This window comes from Heterocephalus glaber, unplaced genomic scaffold, assembly GCF_053883595.1.
Source record: "Heterocephalus glaber isolate CG9 unplaced genomic scaffold, H.glaber_assembly_v1.0 deba00001531, whole genome shotgun sequence".
Classification (NCBI taxonomy): domain Eukaryota; kingdom Metazoa; phylum Chordata; class Mammalia; order Rodentia; family Bathyergidae; genus Heterocephalus; species Heterocephalus glaber.
In genome coordinates, this window is record NW_028258329.1 from 18,370,541 (window position 1) to 18,387,841 (window position 17,301).

The window sequence follows — 17,301 nt, forward strand, 5'->3', positions numbered from 1 at the left end:
CATTTACAATTTCCTCTGTAAAGCATCTTACCTTTCATTAATGGATCTCCAATTATATATACTAAAAAAGTGTCTTTGGAATGGCAGTGTTGCCTAAGAGCAGATGAACCCTGAACCCAGAGACCTGCTTCCTTAATCTAAAGGGGAATATATGATGTAGGCTGAGCTAGAATTGGCACTCTGTTGGACCTTCAGAGGATTTCGGATAATTTTATTTCCATTCTTGTTATTTTGCTTCAGAAAGATAAGAAAAAAGGACAGAAACTGAAACTTCCCACCCTAAGTGACTTAGAACACATGGCAGGTGAGGTGGAAGAGAGGAGTGATTGAGCTGTCACATCCTGTTTTCATTTTGTACCTTCTGTGCTATGAGATATCCCCAGCTTAGATTTAAGATGCTGTGTTGGTCTCCCAAAGATTCTATCACCATATACCTGTATCTTTACAATGGTCCCTGGAGCTCAGGAGCTAGAGACTGTGAACTTATAAACCTCGTGTCAAACGAAAGACAGCACATTTGATGTCACGTTCTGAACTGTAAGCTACCCTATGAGGCCAGTTCCTTTGGGAAAGGTTTAGAAAACAATTCCACTATTCAGTTGCTAATTCAGACTTAATTTATGATGTTAATGAATAACTTAAGCCTCATCTATAAGAATTTTGGCTGATCATCAGCAGGTTTATAGGTTGTCCCTTAACATTCAGAATATTATTCACTTAATGTATTTATTTTCTCCTACAGGATTACTTGCTGTGTTGCATTCAGCATTGTTTGGCCTGGTACAAGAGTAGAGTGCTGCCCCTCCAGCAGGGAGATGAGGAGGAGGAAGACGAGGGATTCTACCAAGAACTAGATGATATGTTGGAGTCCATTACTAATAGAATGATTAAGAGTGAGCTAGAAGACTTTGAACTGGTAATAGCTAAATCCTCAGGTGTTTTGAATCAGGGAGTTTTTTAGTAATTCATTAATTTTTTATCTTGTGTCTTTTAGGATAAATCAGCAGATTTTTCTCAGAGCACTGGTACTGGCACCAAAAACAATATCTGTGCATCTCTTGTGATGGGAATCTGTGAGGTTTTAATAGAATATAATTTCTCCATAAGTAATTTCAGGTAAGGTGTTATGACTGTACTTACAGTTTAACGAATACTCTAATATCTAAATCTAAAGAGATTTTTTTCTAGCAGTATGCTAGGTACTACATAGACAACACATGATAATGTCTCTTAGATGGATATTTAGCATAAGACCAAACTATGTTCTTTCCACCAGAGAAACACCACAGGATATGCCAATTGGGCCTTTGAATGTTATCCCTCTTGCAGGCTTCTATTTATTCAAAATTTCCCAGATCCTGACTCAAGTATTCCTGATTTTAATAGGGGAATTTTTTATTAGTGTTAATATTAGACTTTTGTGCTCTGCCTTGACTGGTACAAATAAGGGAAAACAAAGATCTACATAGATTGGTGTGATCTGGGAATAATCTTAATGCATTTGTAATGTTATGTGTTAAATATGACGTTTAAAAAAAACATTGTGCCAGACATGGAGGCTGAGGCAAGAGGATCGAGGTCAAGCCTACCCCAGGCAACTTAGCAACTTAGTGAGAGCCTGTCTCAAAAAATAGAAAAGGGCTGGGGATATAACGCAGTTTGAAGGCCCTGGGTTCAACCCCCAATAGTGGGGGGAAAAATTGTGATTTCCTTATTGTATATGAAAGTAAACCACGATATTCTGATGACTCACCTTGATGATCTCATTTCTTTTTACACAGTAAGCATAAATTTGAGGATATTCTGAGCTTGTTTATGTGTTACAAGAAACTCTCTGATATCCTTAATGAAAAAGCTGGTAAAGGCAAAGGTAAAATGACCAACAAGACACACGATAGTTTTTGGTCCATGAAATTTGTGTCTGATCTTCTCACTGCTCTTTTCAGGTAAGGTTCTATTTGCATGTGTAAATGTAGCCTGGGATGATACTGCCTACCCAGTTTCACTTGGACCGCCCAAGTTTAGCATCACAGTTCTTGCGAGGTGCACAGTAAGAAATGTTAGGAGTTTTTAATGTTCTTGGAATGAAAGTGGGGTGGGACAATCGTGGTTAGGCATTTTAAAGAGGTACCTCAAATTATTAAAGAAAAACAGAACCTGGGCCGGGGATTTAGCTCAATGGTTCTGCTTCCTGCTTCGCAAGCGGAAGGACCCGAGTTCGATTCCCGGTACCAAAAAAATAAAAAGAAAGAAAGAAAAACAGAACCTAGGGCCAGGATTAAGCTCAGTGGCACCACGCCTGCCTCGCAAGCACAAGATCCTGAGTTCAATCCCCGGTACTGGGCAGGGGGGCCTGGACTACTCAGTAAAAGAGAGGGATAAATTCCAGTGAAGTGTTGTAAGAAAACCTACCTAAATAGTTTGAACACAACAGATTAAAAAGGAAGAAAGGAAAAAATGGAATTTTAAAAAGGGGAGAGGCAACCAAGAAAACTAAAAGACTAAGACTAACATTGAAATTTTAGGGCCGGGATGTAGCTCAGTGGCACTGTGCCTGCCTGGCAAGTGCAAGGTCCTAAGTTCAATCTCTGGTACTAGAAAAAAAATTGAAATTGAAATTTTATCCAAGTGTAGAGGATTAGGGGAGGGCAGAGCAAATGAAGAAATGCTAAGATTGACCATAAAAGACCCTGGACTGCCCAGAAAGCCTGCCTTTTGGTTTGCTGGCTGCTGCCATTCTAAACAGTCCCTAGAAAGCCTAATTCCAGATCCAAGTATAGTACCATAGGGGAATGTTTCTTGTTTTGTTTTGTCTTTTCCTCTCTCTCCAGAGATAATATCCAAAGCCATGAAGAGAGCCTGTCTGTTCTGAGGTCCAGCAATGAGTTCATGCGCTATGCAGTGAATGTGGCCCTGCAGAAGGTGCAGCAGCTGAAAGAAACAGGGCATGTGTGTGGCCCTGATGGCCAAAACCCAGACAAGATCTTTCAGAACCTCTGCGACATAACTCGGTGAGCAGCTCCCAGTCTCAAAAACCTCTTGGTTGCTTGCTTGCTGTCCCCAAGAGAAGAAATGGGGATGGGAACAAAAGTAATTTAGTGAAAGTGAGCCAAGCATTGTGCCATACACCTGTAATCCCAGCACTCTGGGAGGCTAAGGCAGGAGAATCACAAATTTGAGCCCAACAAGGACAACTTAGTTACTTAGTGAGACCCTGTCTCAAAATTAAAACTAAAGGGCTCAGTGGGAGGGCCCTGGTTTCAGTCTCTAGGATTGGGGTGGGAGAATAGGAGAAGTGAAATTTCAATCACTGGTGTTTTTCTAGTCCTGCTTTGGTGTGGATTTTTAGTCCACATATAAATCTTACTGTATTACCAGAAAGGGGGGAGGTGTTACTACATGAGTAAATACATTCAAGCCATAATGAGATACCACTAAACACTTACCAGAATGTCTAGAATTGAAAGATTGACCATACCAAAGTGTTGCCATGAATGTGATGTGGAGGAATTTGAGCTTCTACACTGCCACTGAGAATGTAAACTGATAGAGCCACTCTGGAAAAAAATGTGACATTTTTCTTCTTTTTTTTAAATTAGTATATGTTTGCAATTTGTAATACATATATATCATGGCATATTGGTGACATTTTCTTAAAAAGTTTTACAACCACTATGTAATCTGCCCATACCCCTTTTTGGTATTTACCCAAAAAGAAATGAAAGCAGCTGTCCATATACAGCCTTGTACACAAAGGTCCATAGCAGCTTTATTTGTAATAGCAAAATTCAGAAAGAACAAAAATTGTCCACTGCCAATGGGATACAGCCAACCTTAAAACAGAACAGACACTGATCCATGCAACGGGGTGACTCTCACAAGCATGCGCTAGATGGAGAGCTGGGCTCAGAAGGTTAGGTAAGGGGCCAGGGATTTAGCTCAGTGGTTCTGCCACCTGCCCCACAAGCACAGGGACCCGAGTTTGATCCCCGGTACCAAGAAAAAGGTTAGGTAAGGAATGATACCACTTGTTTTTTCTTCCCAGTACTGGGAGTTAAATTCAGGGCCTTCACACTGGGCTGTCTCCAGCCCTTTATTTATTTTTTATTTTGATATGGGGACTAAGTCGCTAAGTTGCCCAGGCTATGCTCAAATTTGCCATCCTTCTGCCTCAGCCTTCCAGAGTCCCAGGGTAATGGATGCACCACCACACCTGGCTACATGGTACCACCTTAAAGGATAGTTTGTAAAAAGTGTCACCATAGGGACAAAAATTAGATTGTTAGTTGTTTGGAAATGGGAAGAAAGAATTGACTACCAAGAGCCCAAAGGAACTTTTGGAGTGATGGAAATATCTTAATTGAGAGGAGATTTCACACCTGTATGTTTTTAGAAGTTCACAGAACTGTTCACTTGTAGGACACAAATTTTTCTCTATGTAGATTTACCTTAAGGAGACTGCCTTTACAAATAAATTTCTTCTCCCATTTTAGGGTCTTGCTGTGGAGATACACTTCAATTCCTACTTCTGTGGAAGAGTCAGGGAAGAAGGAGAAAGGAAAGAGCATCTCGCTGCTGTGCTTGGAGGGTCTGCAGAAGATACTCACTGCTGTACAGCAGTACTATCAGCCCAGGACTCAGCAGTTTCTCAGGGCTCTGGGTGGGCATTTCAGCTCGAATCGATAAGAAGGTTTCTCCTTCCTACCCAAACCTCTGGATTCTCTTTGTTCACCTACTAGAGGACACCTGAGAGCTAAGGAATGCCAGCCAGTGGACTCAGGAGTGGCATTTACTAGATTGCATTTAACTATAAATAATGACTGGAAAATGGTATATAGTATTACAGAATTTGAGCTAGGTGTGATGGCACTCTGGGAGGCTGAAGCAGGAAGATTGCAAGTGTGAGTCCAGACCTTAGCAATTTAGTGACACAGACCTTGGCAATTTAATGAGACCCTGTCTCAAAATAGAAAAAAAGGAAGGGGCTGAGGATACATCTCAGTGCAAGGACCTTGGGTCTAATCCCCACTTTCCATCCCCCCCCCCCCAACACACACAGGAAAGGGAAGGGTAAGGATAAGAGAGGAAGGAAGGAAAAGAAAGGAAATTATGGCATTTTAGAAATACATTTAAATCTGCCTTCACACATTTTTGGCTTTCTAAAATTTTAGCTATTAAAAGACCAAAAAAGAATGAGTCAATTTCAAAGATGACAGAGTTCTTTTCTATTTCTAGAGGTCACAGAGAAGGAAGGAGAAGAAGATGCAGAAGTCAGTGTTACTCAGAGAGCAGCATTCCAGATCCGACAGTTTCAGGTGAGAGGCCTTGGGAAGCTGCCACACTGACCTTGAGGACACTTGCAAAGGACAGACAGCAGAGTTGGACAGAAAATTATTTTTCTGGGTCATGCCAGCAAGAGGACTTAGCTCTTGGAGTGAGAGGTAATACATTTAAAAGGGTCCTAACGAGGCTATGGATTTGGTCACCACATCCCGCAGAACTCATTTCCTTCAAGAATCCCTGTCTGAGGTGACAAAGAGACAGCCTGGAGCCCTTCAAAGCACTCACCGTGTGCCAGGAATGGCTGCTGGGATATAGCAGGGAGTGAAAAGGAAAACGTCTGCCCTCATGAGCTTCCACTGTAGTAGGAAGAGTCTGAGAAATGGTAAAATACGTAGCATTTCAGTTATTAGGGAATGTGCATAGGGAATGCTGGGTTCGGGGCATGGTCTCTGCCTGGAGCAAAGGGATAGGATCCAGGGAGGTGAGAACTGCCAGAAATTGTGTGCCACTTTATTCCTGATGTAAATTTGACAGGGTCTTGGAGAAGAAAGAGTTCATAGTTTCTAGAGAAGTTGCAGTCTGTACTTAAAAACAGAACTACTGCTCAATGCAGGTTTATGATCATATTTTGTCCTCTTGGGAATTTGGTAGCTCTGAATTGTTGTGTCCCATCTTAGGAATCTCTGGCTAGATGCCTCCTCTCCCTGTTAGGAACATGTCTGCTAATGTTCTGTGAATACGTTCCTTTTTCAGAGGTCCTTGTTGAATTTACTTAGCAGTGGAGAAGATTTTAATACCAAAGAAGCTCTCCTCCTGGTCACTGTTCTGTCCACCTTGGCCAAGATCCTGGAGCCCTCATCTCCTCAGGTACTATGCTGCTTGTTTGGTGCCTTTTAGCAACCCTCAGAAGGCAATATTACTGCATTGCAAAAGTATGTATTGCCATAGCCTCCTGAAGTCTAGCATATTTAAAATACTCTATTTCATTATGTATCTGAGTTAATTAAAAAAAACACCTTGGGAATATAACAAAAAAGTTAAGATGTATCTTTTCCTACAAATATTTCTACCCCATAACATTCAGCCATCTGGGGCTTTTGTTTGGCTGCTGTGAGGAGTAAACTGTAAACTATAGAAAAAACCTCATATTCTCATGTTTATCGTTGCTTTCAGTGTTCTTTTTTTTTTTGCCCCTAGTGCTAGGAATTGAACCCAGGATCTTCACAATGAGCTGTATCCCCAGCCATTTTTGGTTTTTATTTTGACATAGGATCTTACTATGATCCTCCTTACTGTGATCCTCGTGCCCCATTTCCCAGAGTGCTGGGATTACATGCATGTGCCATCACACAGCTTGTCTCTGTGTTTGTAACCCAGTCTTGATATCTCTTGATGTTCACTCCTTTCCCAAGATGAAAGCACGTTAATTATGAAGAAAGTAGTTGATATTCAGCATTGGATTTCTGAGTGAAGTTGTATAGTACTAGTTTGGGGAGAATTCAACAAAGGATGATTAAGTCAGAAAGTGTGACCATAGTCCCAAAGCAGAAACAAGTGTAGAGTTAGGTTGTCTGTAAGTACATGTAGGTTTGCACAAATGCACTTAGAATTGTGCCACCCACACGAGCATCTACACACAGGAATAAGAGAAAGGCCATGTTTGGCAGATCTGTTCCACTGGGCAGTATTTCCCAGCTGGAAGGTAAAGAGCATCCCAGGAGCAAGGACTGTGTGCTCCAACCACATACTGATCTGTGAGGAAGACCATTCAAAAGCCACCTCCTGTCAGCCTCTGCACAGGAACTGCTGCTCTGGGGCAGACGGGTTATGATCTGTGAGTGCTGGAAAGCAGACCTGCCTGACTCTTAATGTCCTAGTTGCAGGTTATCTTGAAGAAAGTTCCTTTTCTACCATTTTCATCTCAGCTCCAAGCAGCTCACTCCCACTGGATTTTCAGCTTCTTGTTTTCATATGGCAACTCTCGCAGTAGAGAGGAAAGGACTGGGAAAGAACCACAGAGACAGAAATTTGAGCTGTAGGGAGTTTGGGGGAAAACAAATACGTTTGGAAAGGCTAATAGTTGCAGGAACAAATTTAATTTGCTCTTCGCCACTATACCATCCACATTAATTTTTAATTTGAATTTTGAGTGAGTAGTGAAGTTCTGTGATTTGAAAACGAGAAATTATAAAGATATTTACAGCAAGTGTCGCTCACAGTCTTGTTCTCAATCTGTTCAGCTCCTCTGCCTCCCAAGGAAGTAAACACTGTCTCCTGTCTTTCAGGAGCTTCTCTACCTGTACAAGCCAATGTGAAGCTGGAGTCCTATTCCCCGCCATGCCCCTCTTGGCACGGAAGCTGCTTCTGCTTTCTGCTTACTTCATTTAATGCTATATTCTGGAGATTTTTTAATGTCAATTCATAAAGAACCTTCAGTCTCTCTCTTTTCTTTTTTTCAGTTAGTCTCTTAATTTACCTTTCTCTTCTCAACAAATGAAAACTGAATTATCAGCCATTTGCACTTAAGTTTCACTTCATCTCAGAGCCTTTGTAGCTGAAAGCCTGTTCCAAAGAACTGCTATAGGGTCTGGGGATTTAGCTCAGTGGTTTCACCACCTGCTGCGCAAGTGCAAGGACCAGAGTTCAATCCCCAGTACCAAAAACAAACAAACAATAAAAGAACTGCTGTAGCTGAAAGTGTCTGGTGATTCAGATGTCTGCTGTTCCAAAACTTAAGTCTCCTTTCTTCTAAACTTTGGCCTCTTGACTCCTAGAAGCTAATTCTGCCTTCCTTACAGCCAAGGATTTTCATCTCCCACACCTCTCTGTTAGTCTTGCATTCTTAAAGCTGTCTGAAGTATGGGGGAGGAGACTTAGCTGTAGACCACTATGGTAGGGGCAGAGGAAGCTCAGGTAGGATCCAGACACAGAACGCTGGGCCACTAATGCACAGACACTGAGAATTAAGTCATATGCTGCATTAGAATAGTGTTCATAATTCTCATAAGTTTGGATTTATTTTTATGCTCTCTTACATTACCACTTCAGGCATATATTTTGGAAGGTCATTTGCCTAGACTTGGAAAGGCCTAGGACTCTTCTGTTCTGACAGCACTTAAACCTTTAGCATGTTTCTTTAATATCTAAACGATCTGTTATTTAGTTTGTACAGATGTTATCCTGGACATCTAAGATTTGCAAGGAAAACAGCCAGGGTAAGTATCCTGCTACCTTTCCTAAAAGCTTCATATATAATCGTCATCAACTAGTTTTTAGAAAAGAAAAGATACTCCCATTACACATTGACCAGAGTGGCCAGCATGAAGAAGGTACATAATAATTACCAAGTGTGGGCAAGAATGTAGAGCCGCTCTGTCCATTCACTGCTGGTGCCAGTAAATTGGTGTAACTGTTCTAGAAACTGTTTGGCAATATCTACCTGCTAAAATTAAACATACCCATGACCTAGCAGTTCTAATGCCAGAGCAGGTATGCGGAAGAATTCTCATAGCACTCTTACTTCAGTAAGTGAAGATGAACGCTAAGTGAGGTGTACATCAGCAGAATGGATGAAGGAATTATGATGCTATACAGTGGAAAACTACATAGCTCCACGAACACTGACTGCACACAGCAACATGGAGAGGATTTCACAAACAGTGCAGAACAAAAGCCAGGCATAAGAGAGACCACCCACTGTATGATTATATTTAGACATACTTCAGAATCATTAACTCATCTGTGTTGTTAAACATCAGTATAGCTGTTTCCTTGGTGGGGTGGGGGGCTAGGGTGCTGGTAATGTGCTTGATGTGAGTGCTTGTGACCCAGTGATGGTGACTATTAGTTGGGAGTGACTTCTTTCTTGGGCACATGGATAAAGGGGTGCGACTGCAGTGGAGCTGTCTGGTATGTGCAACACTGAGGCATGATGAGCTAATTGTTCTGGTTACATACACACACACACACACACGACCTGATTGGTTTATAACTTATCTTGAATTTTCTTTCTTTCATACCCCTAGAAGATGCCTCGTTTTGCAAGAGCTTGATGAGCTTGCTCTTCAGCCTCCATGCTTTGGTTAAGAGTCCTGTCACCCTGCTGCGTGACGTGTCCCAGGATATTCACGGGCAGCTGGGAGACATAGACCGGGTACTGCAGCACAGCTTCAGTACAGTGTCCTCTGTGGGAATGGAGGTCAAGGGACCAGCCTTACTGCCTTTGGGCCTTACTCTTCTTTCCCTCCCCAGGATGTAGAGGTAGAAAAAACAAACCACTTCGCAATGGTGACTTTGAAAACAGCTGCTCCCACTGTCTGTGTAAGTGCTGATCCCAGTCCATGGGAAATACCTTGTCATTCCTTCTGTTCTGCTCTTTGTGAAGTCAGTTGCAGAAGCTTCTGTCCTGAGGCCTGCATGCCACTTGTAGAAGCCATGGTTATATTACCCCAGCGACTGTGTGTAGTGACTTATGCCATATGTTCTTTTCTTTCACAGTTACTTGTTCTGAGTCAGTCTGAGAAGGTCCTGGAAGAAGTGGACTGGCTGATTGCTAGGCTTAAGGGACAAGTGAGCCAAGAAACCCCTCCAGGTAAAATGTCTTCAGGTGGAGCTCCAGGAATTGTGATGAAGGCAGAATCTAAATTGGACTGCATAAAAGTAGAGCCCTTGAGCTAAATTCCTTATTGTGTTTTATTTTGTTTTGTTTTTGAGGTAAATTCGGATGTGATGAAAGTAGAAGGTAGTGTGGCTTGTGACAGCATGATTGATTATTGATTCACTTTACAAAATGAATGATCTTTTCTGTACCACATTTCTAGTTAATGGTATTTAGTTGATGCCTAATTTTCTTTACTATTAACTAGAAAATAAAACTGGTTGAAATATACCAATCTTATTTCTCTTCAGAAGAGGCATCTTCTCAAGTAACCCTACTAAACCATCCCACTGAGAAAGCCATCATCATGCAACTGGGAACACTCCTGACATTCTTCCATGAGCTGGTGCAGACGGCCCTGCCTTCAGGCAGCTGTGTGGACACCTTATTGAAGGACTTGTGCAGAATGTACACCATCCTTACGGCACTTGTCAGATATGTGAGTATCTGAGAGACAGAGTTCCCTGCCACTCCCACCTCCACTCTACCCCAACTAGCCAGGAACAGAGGCTGGGACAGCAGCCCACTGCTTAGAATACCTGTGAACAGGGCTCTTGCCTGTATCTTTGCAAGTTTTGGTTTCATTTTACTTTGGTCAGTAGGGCAGGCCAGGAGAAAATAGTTGATGGCATTATTCTAAATCTGCTTTCAGAACCTTGTATTTCCTTGGTGTGTAAGCAACACCATATTGAAAGAGAACTCTTTTTCACAGAGCTCTTTCCTTGACACTCTTGACAAAGTCTAACACTTAGTCAGTTAATGGTATTTAGTCGACTCATTCTCACTGATTCTTGAAAGATCAAAACAGTCCTGCAGTACATTCATTGCAGGGACTAAGTGAAACACTTGCAGTATTCTGGTCCTCAGCAGATTCAGAACGTAATAGGAAGCAGATAGTTTAATTCTATAAAATGATCTATATTGAATACTTAGAAAGGCATAGACCACCCCACAGTGTACCAAACAGCAGTGTGGCCATCTCTAGAATGTGCAGTTCTAGCTACATGTGCAGCTGTGGCTATTAAGGTGCTGTAGTGTTAATACTAAGAGCCTCTTCCTCTCATTGGCATTTTTAGGGAATAGCCAAGTTGCTGGTTTGCTAAGATGCAAAGATTCTCAGTCTGAAAGATTTTCTAAACAATGAGCTGAGCAAGTCAGAAAGCTGTCTAGGAAGCTTAGGAGTTTTGGAAGAGGGGAAAAAGGAAGCCTGTTCATGGCTTTCGTATGGAGTTTTCTTTGCTCTCTCTAGTCAGTGATGAGTCACACTCCATAAGCTTCCCCACAGAGTCACCTGTGCTTCATAGGATGGTCTGCTAAATCTGGGAATCTTTTGTTATTAGTATCTCCAGGTGTGTCGGAGTGCAGGAAGAATTCCAAAAAATATGGAAAAGCTGGTAAGTTGAGAATGGCTTTCCTAAGAATGGGAGAGCATTTTATTGCTACACTTAACATTGATTTCCTCCTCCTCTGCTGCAGGTAAAGCTGTCTGGTTCTCATCTGACCCCCCTGTGTTATTCCTACATTTCTTATGTACAGGTAAGTGATTCAGAGGCAGTATCAAAGTCTGTCTTCAAGAAAGACCCTGTGTTCCCAGGGGGCTACTTGGTCACCTGGCTTGAGTTCACATAGATTTTTTTCTGTACTTACCATAAGCCAGAAGTGCCCATCTGAGACTAAGCCAAGACTTGAAGACTTTGTAGCAGCGAGGTTTTTTATTCATACCAAGGAAATCATTTTGATTTAGAGAAAGAAAGCATTTGATATCTTTGCATTTGGAGCAGGAAAGGAATAAGCTTGCTTTGGCTGTGTGGCTTGGTTCATTTCTAGGTGACTGAAAATCCATGCCATCAGGCACCCTTTCAGAGTGTGAGTACCTGTGACAGCAGCCACCTGAAGAAGGCTGGGGTCAGATGTCTGAGGGAGCAGCAGTACCCTCTGGGGATACAGAGGGTTATGGGCCCCTTCTATCATTTGCCTTGACCCCCTCTAAATTAATAAAGTAAAAGTTTTTCAGAGTTTGGAGAAATTTTAAGTGTCACCTGGTCATAAATACCATCAGGTTCTTATAGTATTTTAACCTCCTTTACTCTTTGCTTAAATCAGAGTTTCAGCCTTACTACTGTTGACATGTTGGGCCAGATAATTCTTTGCTGTAGGGCCTATTCTGTGCATGTTAGGACATTTACCAGTGTCCTGGACCTCTGAACCTACCAGACACTGGTAGGAGACAAGCAAAATTGTCCAGAAATTACCCAGTGAACTTAACAGGGCAAAATCACCCATGGCTGAGAAGCACTCCCTTAAACACATGAAGTGACAGGAGGCATACTGTCTCCTAAGGTCACTTACTTTGTCGCTGCAATAAACATACTCAGGGCTGTCACTGATCTTTAGAGAATGAGAGAGAATGGTCCACTAAGTGTCAATTTTGGCCAGGATCCTGGAACTGTTTGTTAAAGTAATGGTCTGTGACTGTTTTGATAATGATGCTTCACTTGATCACTCCCCCCACATCATTGTAGGCCTGACATCCTCCTGTGGGTAGCTTGCTCGCCTCCCCTTGAGAGTCAGTGGCCCAGTGGCCTGTCATCTGGCTTTAGCTGAAGGAGTTCCAGTACCATGCAGATACGGAGGCACTCTGTAACTCTGCCTTTAGGCCAGTTTTGTGATCTCTGTCAAGAATGTGTCATCCAGTTTCTGGCCAGTTTATAACCTACTCCCATTAAGTTTACTTTCAGTGCTTTCTTTTTATCTCCCCCAAATGCTGGTGGGCATGCTTTGTCAAGCTTCTTGCTTGTAAATTTTCATGTGGTTGCCATTCTGTCAGATCTGCTGTCTGTACAGGGTATAACCCTCTATTTCTAAATTGGGGTTTTTAGCTCCTAGCCTCCAAGGTCTTATTGATGTTTTTAAGCCCGCATTTCAAAGTATCCCAGAGACTGACACAGTTCTCAGAAACAGATTGATACCACATTCCTTGTCTTAGAGACTCACAGTGCCCATTAACATGTGAAAGGTCCGGAGAGGTCCAACAGAACTTCAGTGGTAGTTTCTGAACAAATTTGAGAACTTAAAAAAAAAAAATGTTACTATTTGGCAGAATAGTGTTCCACAATTCAGCTGGGGAAACACTGCTCTTAGGCCATATTTAGCAACCTTGTTATAATCCAGATGTCACTGTTTCTGTTCATGTGTTAGAACAACTAATAGCCCTTGCCTTACACCTGTATGGTTCAGTTCTTCTCATTCACCCTGCTATGTTTTGTGATCAGTATTTAGCCTTGTATTAGAGTGGTTAATTGAAATGTCCAAGAACAGACAGCTAGTAAGAGGCACAGCTGCTGGCCAGGGATTTAGCTCAGTGGTTCCGGTGCCTGCCTCACAAGCAAAAGGTCCCAATTTCGATCCCCGGTATCTCCCAAAAAAAGAGGCACAGCTGAGACTTGACCCCAGCTAGTTTGGCTATATACCAGGGGTCAGAAGACTTTCTATATAGGGCCAGATAGTAAATGTTTTAGGCTTTGTGGGTCATGGACTCTGTAAAATAGCCATAGACAAGAGTACAAGTAAGTGAACATAGCTGTGTTGCAGTGAAAATTTATTCTTAAAAATAGAAGAGGGCTGGGGTGTACCTCAGTGGTAAAGCACTTGCCTAGCATGCCTGAGGCCCTGGGTTCAATCCTCAGTACGACCAAAAAAAAAAGGTCATGGGCTGGATTTGTCCTATGGGCTGTAGTTTGCCAACCCCCGAGCCGCCACCGTGCATGCCACTGTAGAATCATTTGCTATTTGTATACATGTAAAATGTTGGACGGTTGCGATTTTTGTGTTTCTCACCCCATTCTCACACATTTTCTTCTGTCAAGCCCCAGATATCTTGGAGGTTCTGTTCTTTTTCCTAAATTACACAAAAATCAGCTTCCTCTATCCCTGGGCATCGTATTCCTTCCCTATTTGCCTTAATGCCTACTGACAATGCAAGCCAACCATTTTTCTTTGTGTGATCTACTTAACGAGTGACCCTGGGCAATAGCCCGTGTTTCCATTAACTCAAGCTCTTATGTAGGAATGGGGATTACGTTCACCGTGTCTTTCAGAGCTATAATTCTCTCATTCTCACCACCACCACCACCACCACAAACACACTGCCTTAGTTCAACAGTTGTTGGGAAGAAAACACTGAAAACCACTGTACCAAAGCCTTTAGCATCCTGCCAGAGATGCAAACCTTCAGTGATGTTGTCTTTTGGCTCTAATACCCTTTTCTAAGCTTTTTGTTTGTTTTCCTATTTTTTCCCACGGCTCTAATTTTTAGTACTTTCTATGTCAGCAGGGGTGGGCAGCAGACAGGGTTACATTCAGGGAGTCTCAGCAGGGTACCATGCTAGATGACAGCTCACTTCCCGACAGTCTAGTGAGGTCTGTCTGTGGCTGCTTTCCTTCCCCTCCCCTCCCTCTCTACCCTGGCTTCCAGGGCCAAAAGTAGCTTTCTTCCCGCCAGCCCCTTCAGAGTCTGCTGTCCCTTATTTTCCAAAACAGAGCATGTGGAATAAGCCCCCTGCCACTCCTGCCTCCAGCGGTATAGCTTCTCTGCACTTTCGGGTCATTGCTCTGGGTGGTCTTTTGGTTTCTGTTTTTGGCATTGCTAAGGTAGGGATTGGACCCAGGGCTTCTTGCATGCTGGACAAGTGCTCTACCCCTGAACTACATCCCCAACCCATGGTCTTTTTCTCTTTCTTATTGCTGTGGAACACGGCATGTTCCTTTCCTAGAAGGTATGGAAAACCCTTTGAGGTGGAAGCTTCCTGTGTTTCATACACTTTAAACTTGGGTGTTTTTTCCCTCAAGTCTCTGCTCGCTCAGGTGGTGATTCTTTTACCTTGTTGGTACTCTGCACTTCTTGGTTGCTTTATCAGTTCTTCCTCCTCTCCAGGAGCTCTTTATTACCCAGTAATCTACAGTGCAGGGAAGCATTTGTATGGCCCTTTCCACTCTTGTTGCGCACGATAACCACACTGCACCAAAAATATAGCTGTGATTGCCTCTAATTAGAAAATATATGGCCTCTGGAATGGCTGCTTCTTGTTTGTGGAGCCCTTTTAGCCATCAGCCCAGCAAGAAAATGCCTGCACTTGCTACCACCTTGATAACCCCCATTTGAACTGTCCTTTGGTACCTCACCAGTCCCTTGGCTGGCCCAGGACAGTAATGGCTGTCCTGCCCTCTATTTCTGTGTGTTAACTCGAAGAGCAACAGATCTCCCACCTAACCATGAAACACAGAAACATCTGAGGATCACCAAGCATCACAAAAATTTTCTCATCTTCCAGCATCTGCTACAAAGAAAATCGTCCTCGCCCAGATGTGATCCCCATTGTCCATTGTACTTACCTTCTAGGAAAGTTACCACTAGCCTCTAACTACAGAAAAACCTTTAGGAATGAGACAATGTGTTTCTGTTTCTTTAGAATAAGAATAGCGACGTGAAATACTCAGGAGAAAAGAAAAAGGAGAAAACTGCTGTTGCCACAGCCATGGTAAGCTACTGACACTAAAATATAGTTGCCAGTCATTAGTTCTTCATTAAAACTGTTTTTAGGAAAAGCTGGTGAGTGCAGAAGACACTCCCTATAGGACAGGATCTCTTAAGAATCGATGAGGATGCAGGAAAGTGAGTGCTTCTCTGGCAAAGGGAAAAATTAGTGCAGCCTCTATAGGGGACAATTTGGCAGTAACTACTGATTTGACAATTCCACTTTTAGGATATAGAAACTATAAAGGCCTATATATAGGAGGTTGTCATCCCAAATGGCACCCTGTTGAAACTCTCAGAATGTTAATATACTCTCAGGATGGGATACATGAAGACTGGCTAAATAAATTGTACTACATTTATAAGGCTGGATTCTGCAGTTACGAAAAAATATGAATCGGAACATTCAGTATAGAATTATTTCAAGATAATTTTTAAAAGATGAAAAGATATATTTTTCCTTATGGGCTTGAACAGTATATATATATATATATTTATATATATATATAAATATATATATAATATATATATATTAAAATATATAATATATATAAAAAATTTCAAATGCAGGGCAAAAACATGTGATCCCTGCAGTGAGAATTCATGTGCAGAATACAAAAAGGAAAGAGGAAGTGCCAGACCGGACTCATTGTTTTAAAAAGAGGAAGTCAGGCAGCTAATTTCTGCAAATGACCCTGCCCATAGTCCCTCTCTGGACAACAGAGAGGAATTACAAATGAGACAATGACTCAGTGCAACCTCTACTAGCATTTAGGTCCTTCGAGATTTAGCTGCCAAGACTACTGGTATATAAGTAAAATTACATTTAGTTGTGAAATAGTCCAGTTTTCCCCCCGAAAGCCATGTGCAGTTCTGCTGTACAGGAAAATTTCCAAAACCATAGAACTGGAAATGTAAATCTTACGTTCTTTTCCTTAGGCCAGAGTTCTTCGGGAGACCAAGCCAATCCCTAACCTCATCTTTGCCATAGAACAATATGAAAAATTTCTAATCCAGCTTTCCAAAAAGTCCAAGGTAAACACACCCTATTATTTGTTCCCATTTCCCTTACTCTGTTGAGGGGATCTGCAAATGGAACCCGCACAGCTGCAGTGGGAGAAAAATCAGGCCACAATCCATTCCTGTTTCTTTGCTATTTGATTAGATGGCCTGAACTTAGCATCATGGTGGGAAGCTGATGGGGGCTGGGAACAGAAGGGCTAGAGAGGCCTACGCTAAGATTGTGTCAGCTGCTGCCCCAACAGACCTGTGAATAATGTTCCTGTGCTTGCAATCCATCCAGGTGAACCTGATGCAGCACATGAAGCTCAGCACCTCACGAGACTTCAAGATCAAAGGAAACATCCTGGACATGGTTTTCAGAGAGGACGGGGAGGAGGCAGATGAAGAGGTCAGTGCTGCTCCTGCCTGGAACACGCACAGCAAGCCCCACTCACACCTCCTGGCTGCTTGGGAGCAGCCACAGATTACCGGGAGGGTAGCAACCAACAGCCAGGGAAAGGGTGCAACAATAATCAGAGGAAAGCAAAGGAAGCTCAAGGGAAAGGTTCAAAGTCCCATGACGTCTTGACTATAGACATTTCTAGAAAGAGTAGTAACCAGTCTTGTCCTGGAGCCTCTCCTTGTTTCCTTCCTCCAGCCTTCTGGCTCAGTAACCAGTTTACATCCTTCCCATGCTCTCGGAGCAAGCACTCTGAATACTGTGGGTAGGGCTTCTGCCACTTCATCCCTGTGTTGTCTCTCTCCTTCTGTCTGACCAGGTACAGTGCCACACCCCCATCACTGCATCGTTCTTGAAACAGAGCCC

The 17,301-nt window shown here is 42.5% G+C and overlaps 1 protein-coding gene across 1 annotated transcript in view; it reads left to right on the forward strand.

Moving 5' to 3' along the window:
• Fanci (FA complementation group I) overlaps nucleotides 1-17,301 on the forward strand; it is a 66,416-nt gene that overhangs the window by 48,080 nt on the left and 1,035 nt on the right. Inside the window, exons 21-37 of the mRNA XM_004852762.4 lie at nucleotides 743-916; nucleotides 995-1,116; nucleotides 1,782-1,946; nucleotides 2,832-3,011; nucleotides 4,494-4,660; nucleotides 5,236-5,315; nucleotides 6,037-6,150; nucleotides 8,447-8,498; nucleotides 9,309-9,436; nucleotides 9,535-9,603; nucleotides 9,781-9,874; nucleotides 10,192-10,379; nucleotides 11,281-11,334; nucleotides 11,417-11,476; nucleotides 15,409-15,477; nucleotides 16,413-16,508; nucleotides 16,777-16,884. Coding sequence (XP_004852819.1) covers nucleotides 743-916; nucleotides 995-1,116; nucleotides 1,782-1,946; nucleotides 2,832-3,011; nucleotides 4,494-4,660; nucleotides 5,236-5,315; nucleotides 6,037-6,150; nucleotides 8,447-8,498; nucleotides 9,309-9,436; nucleotides 9,535-9,603; nucleotides 9,781-9,874; nucleotides 10,192-10,379; nucleotides 11,281-11,334; nucleotides 11,417-11,476; nucleotides 15,409-15,477; nucleotides 16,413-16,508; nucleotides 16,777-16,884 — 1,920 coding nt within the window. The remainder of the gene's footprint in view (nucleotides 1-742; nucleotides 917-994; nucleotides 1,117-1,781; nucleotides 1,947-2,831; nucleotides 3,012-4,493; nucleotides 4,661-5,235; nucleotides 5,316-6,036; nucleotides 6,151-8,446; nucleotides 8,499-9,308; nucleotides 9,437-9,534; nucleotides 9,604-9,780; nucleotides 9,875-10,191; nucleotides 10,380-11,280; nucleotides 11,335-11,416; nucleotides 11,477-15,408; nucleotides 15,478-16,412; nucleotides 16,509-16,776; nucleotides 16,885-17,301) is intronic.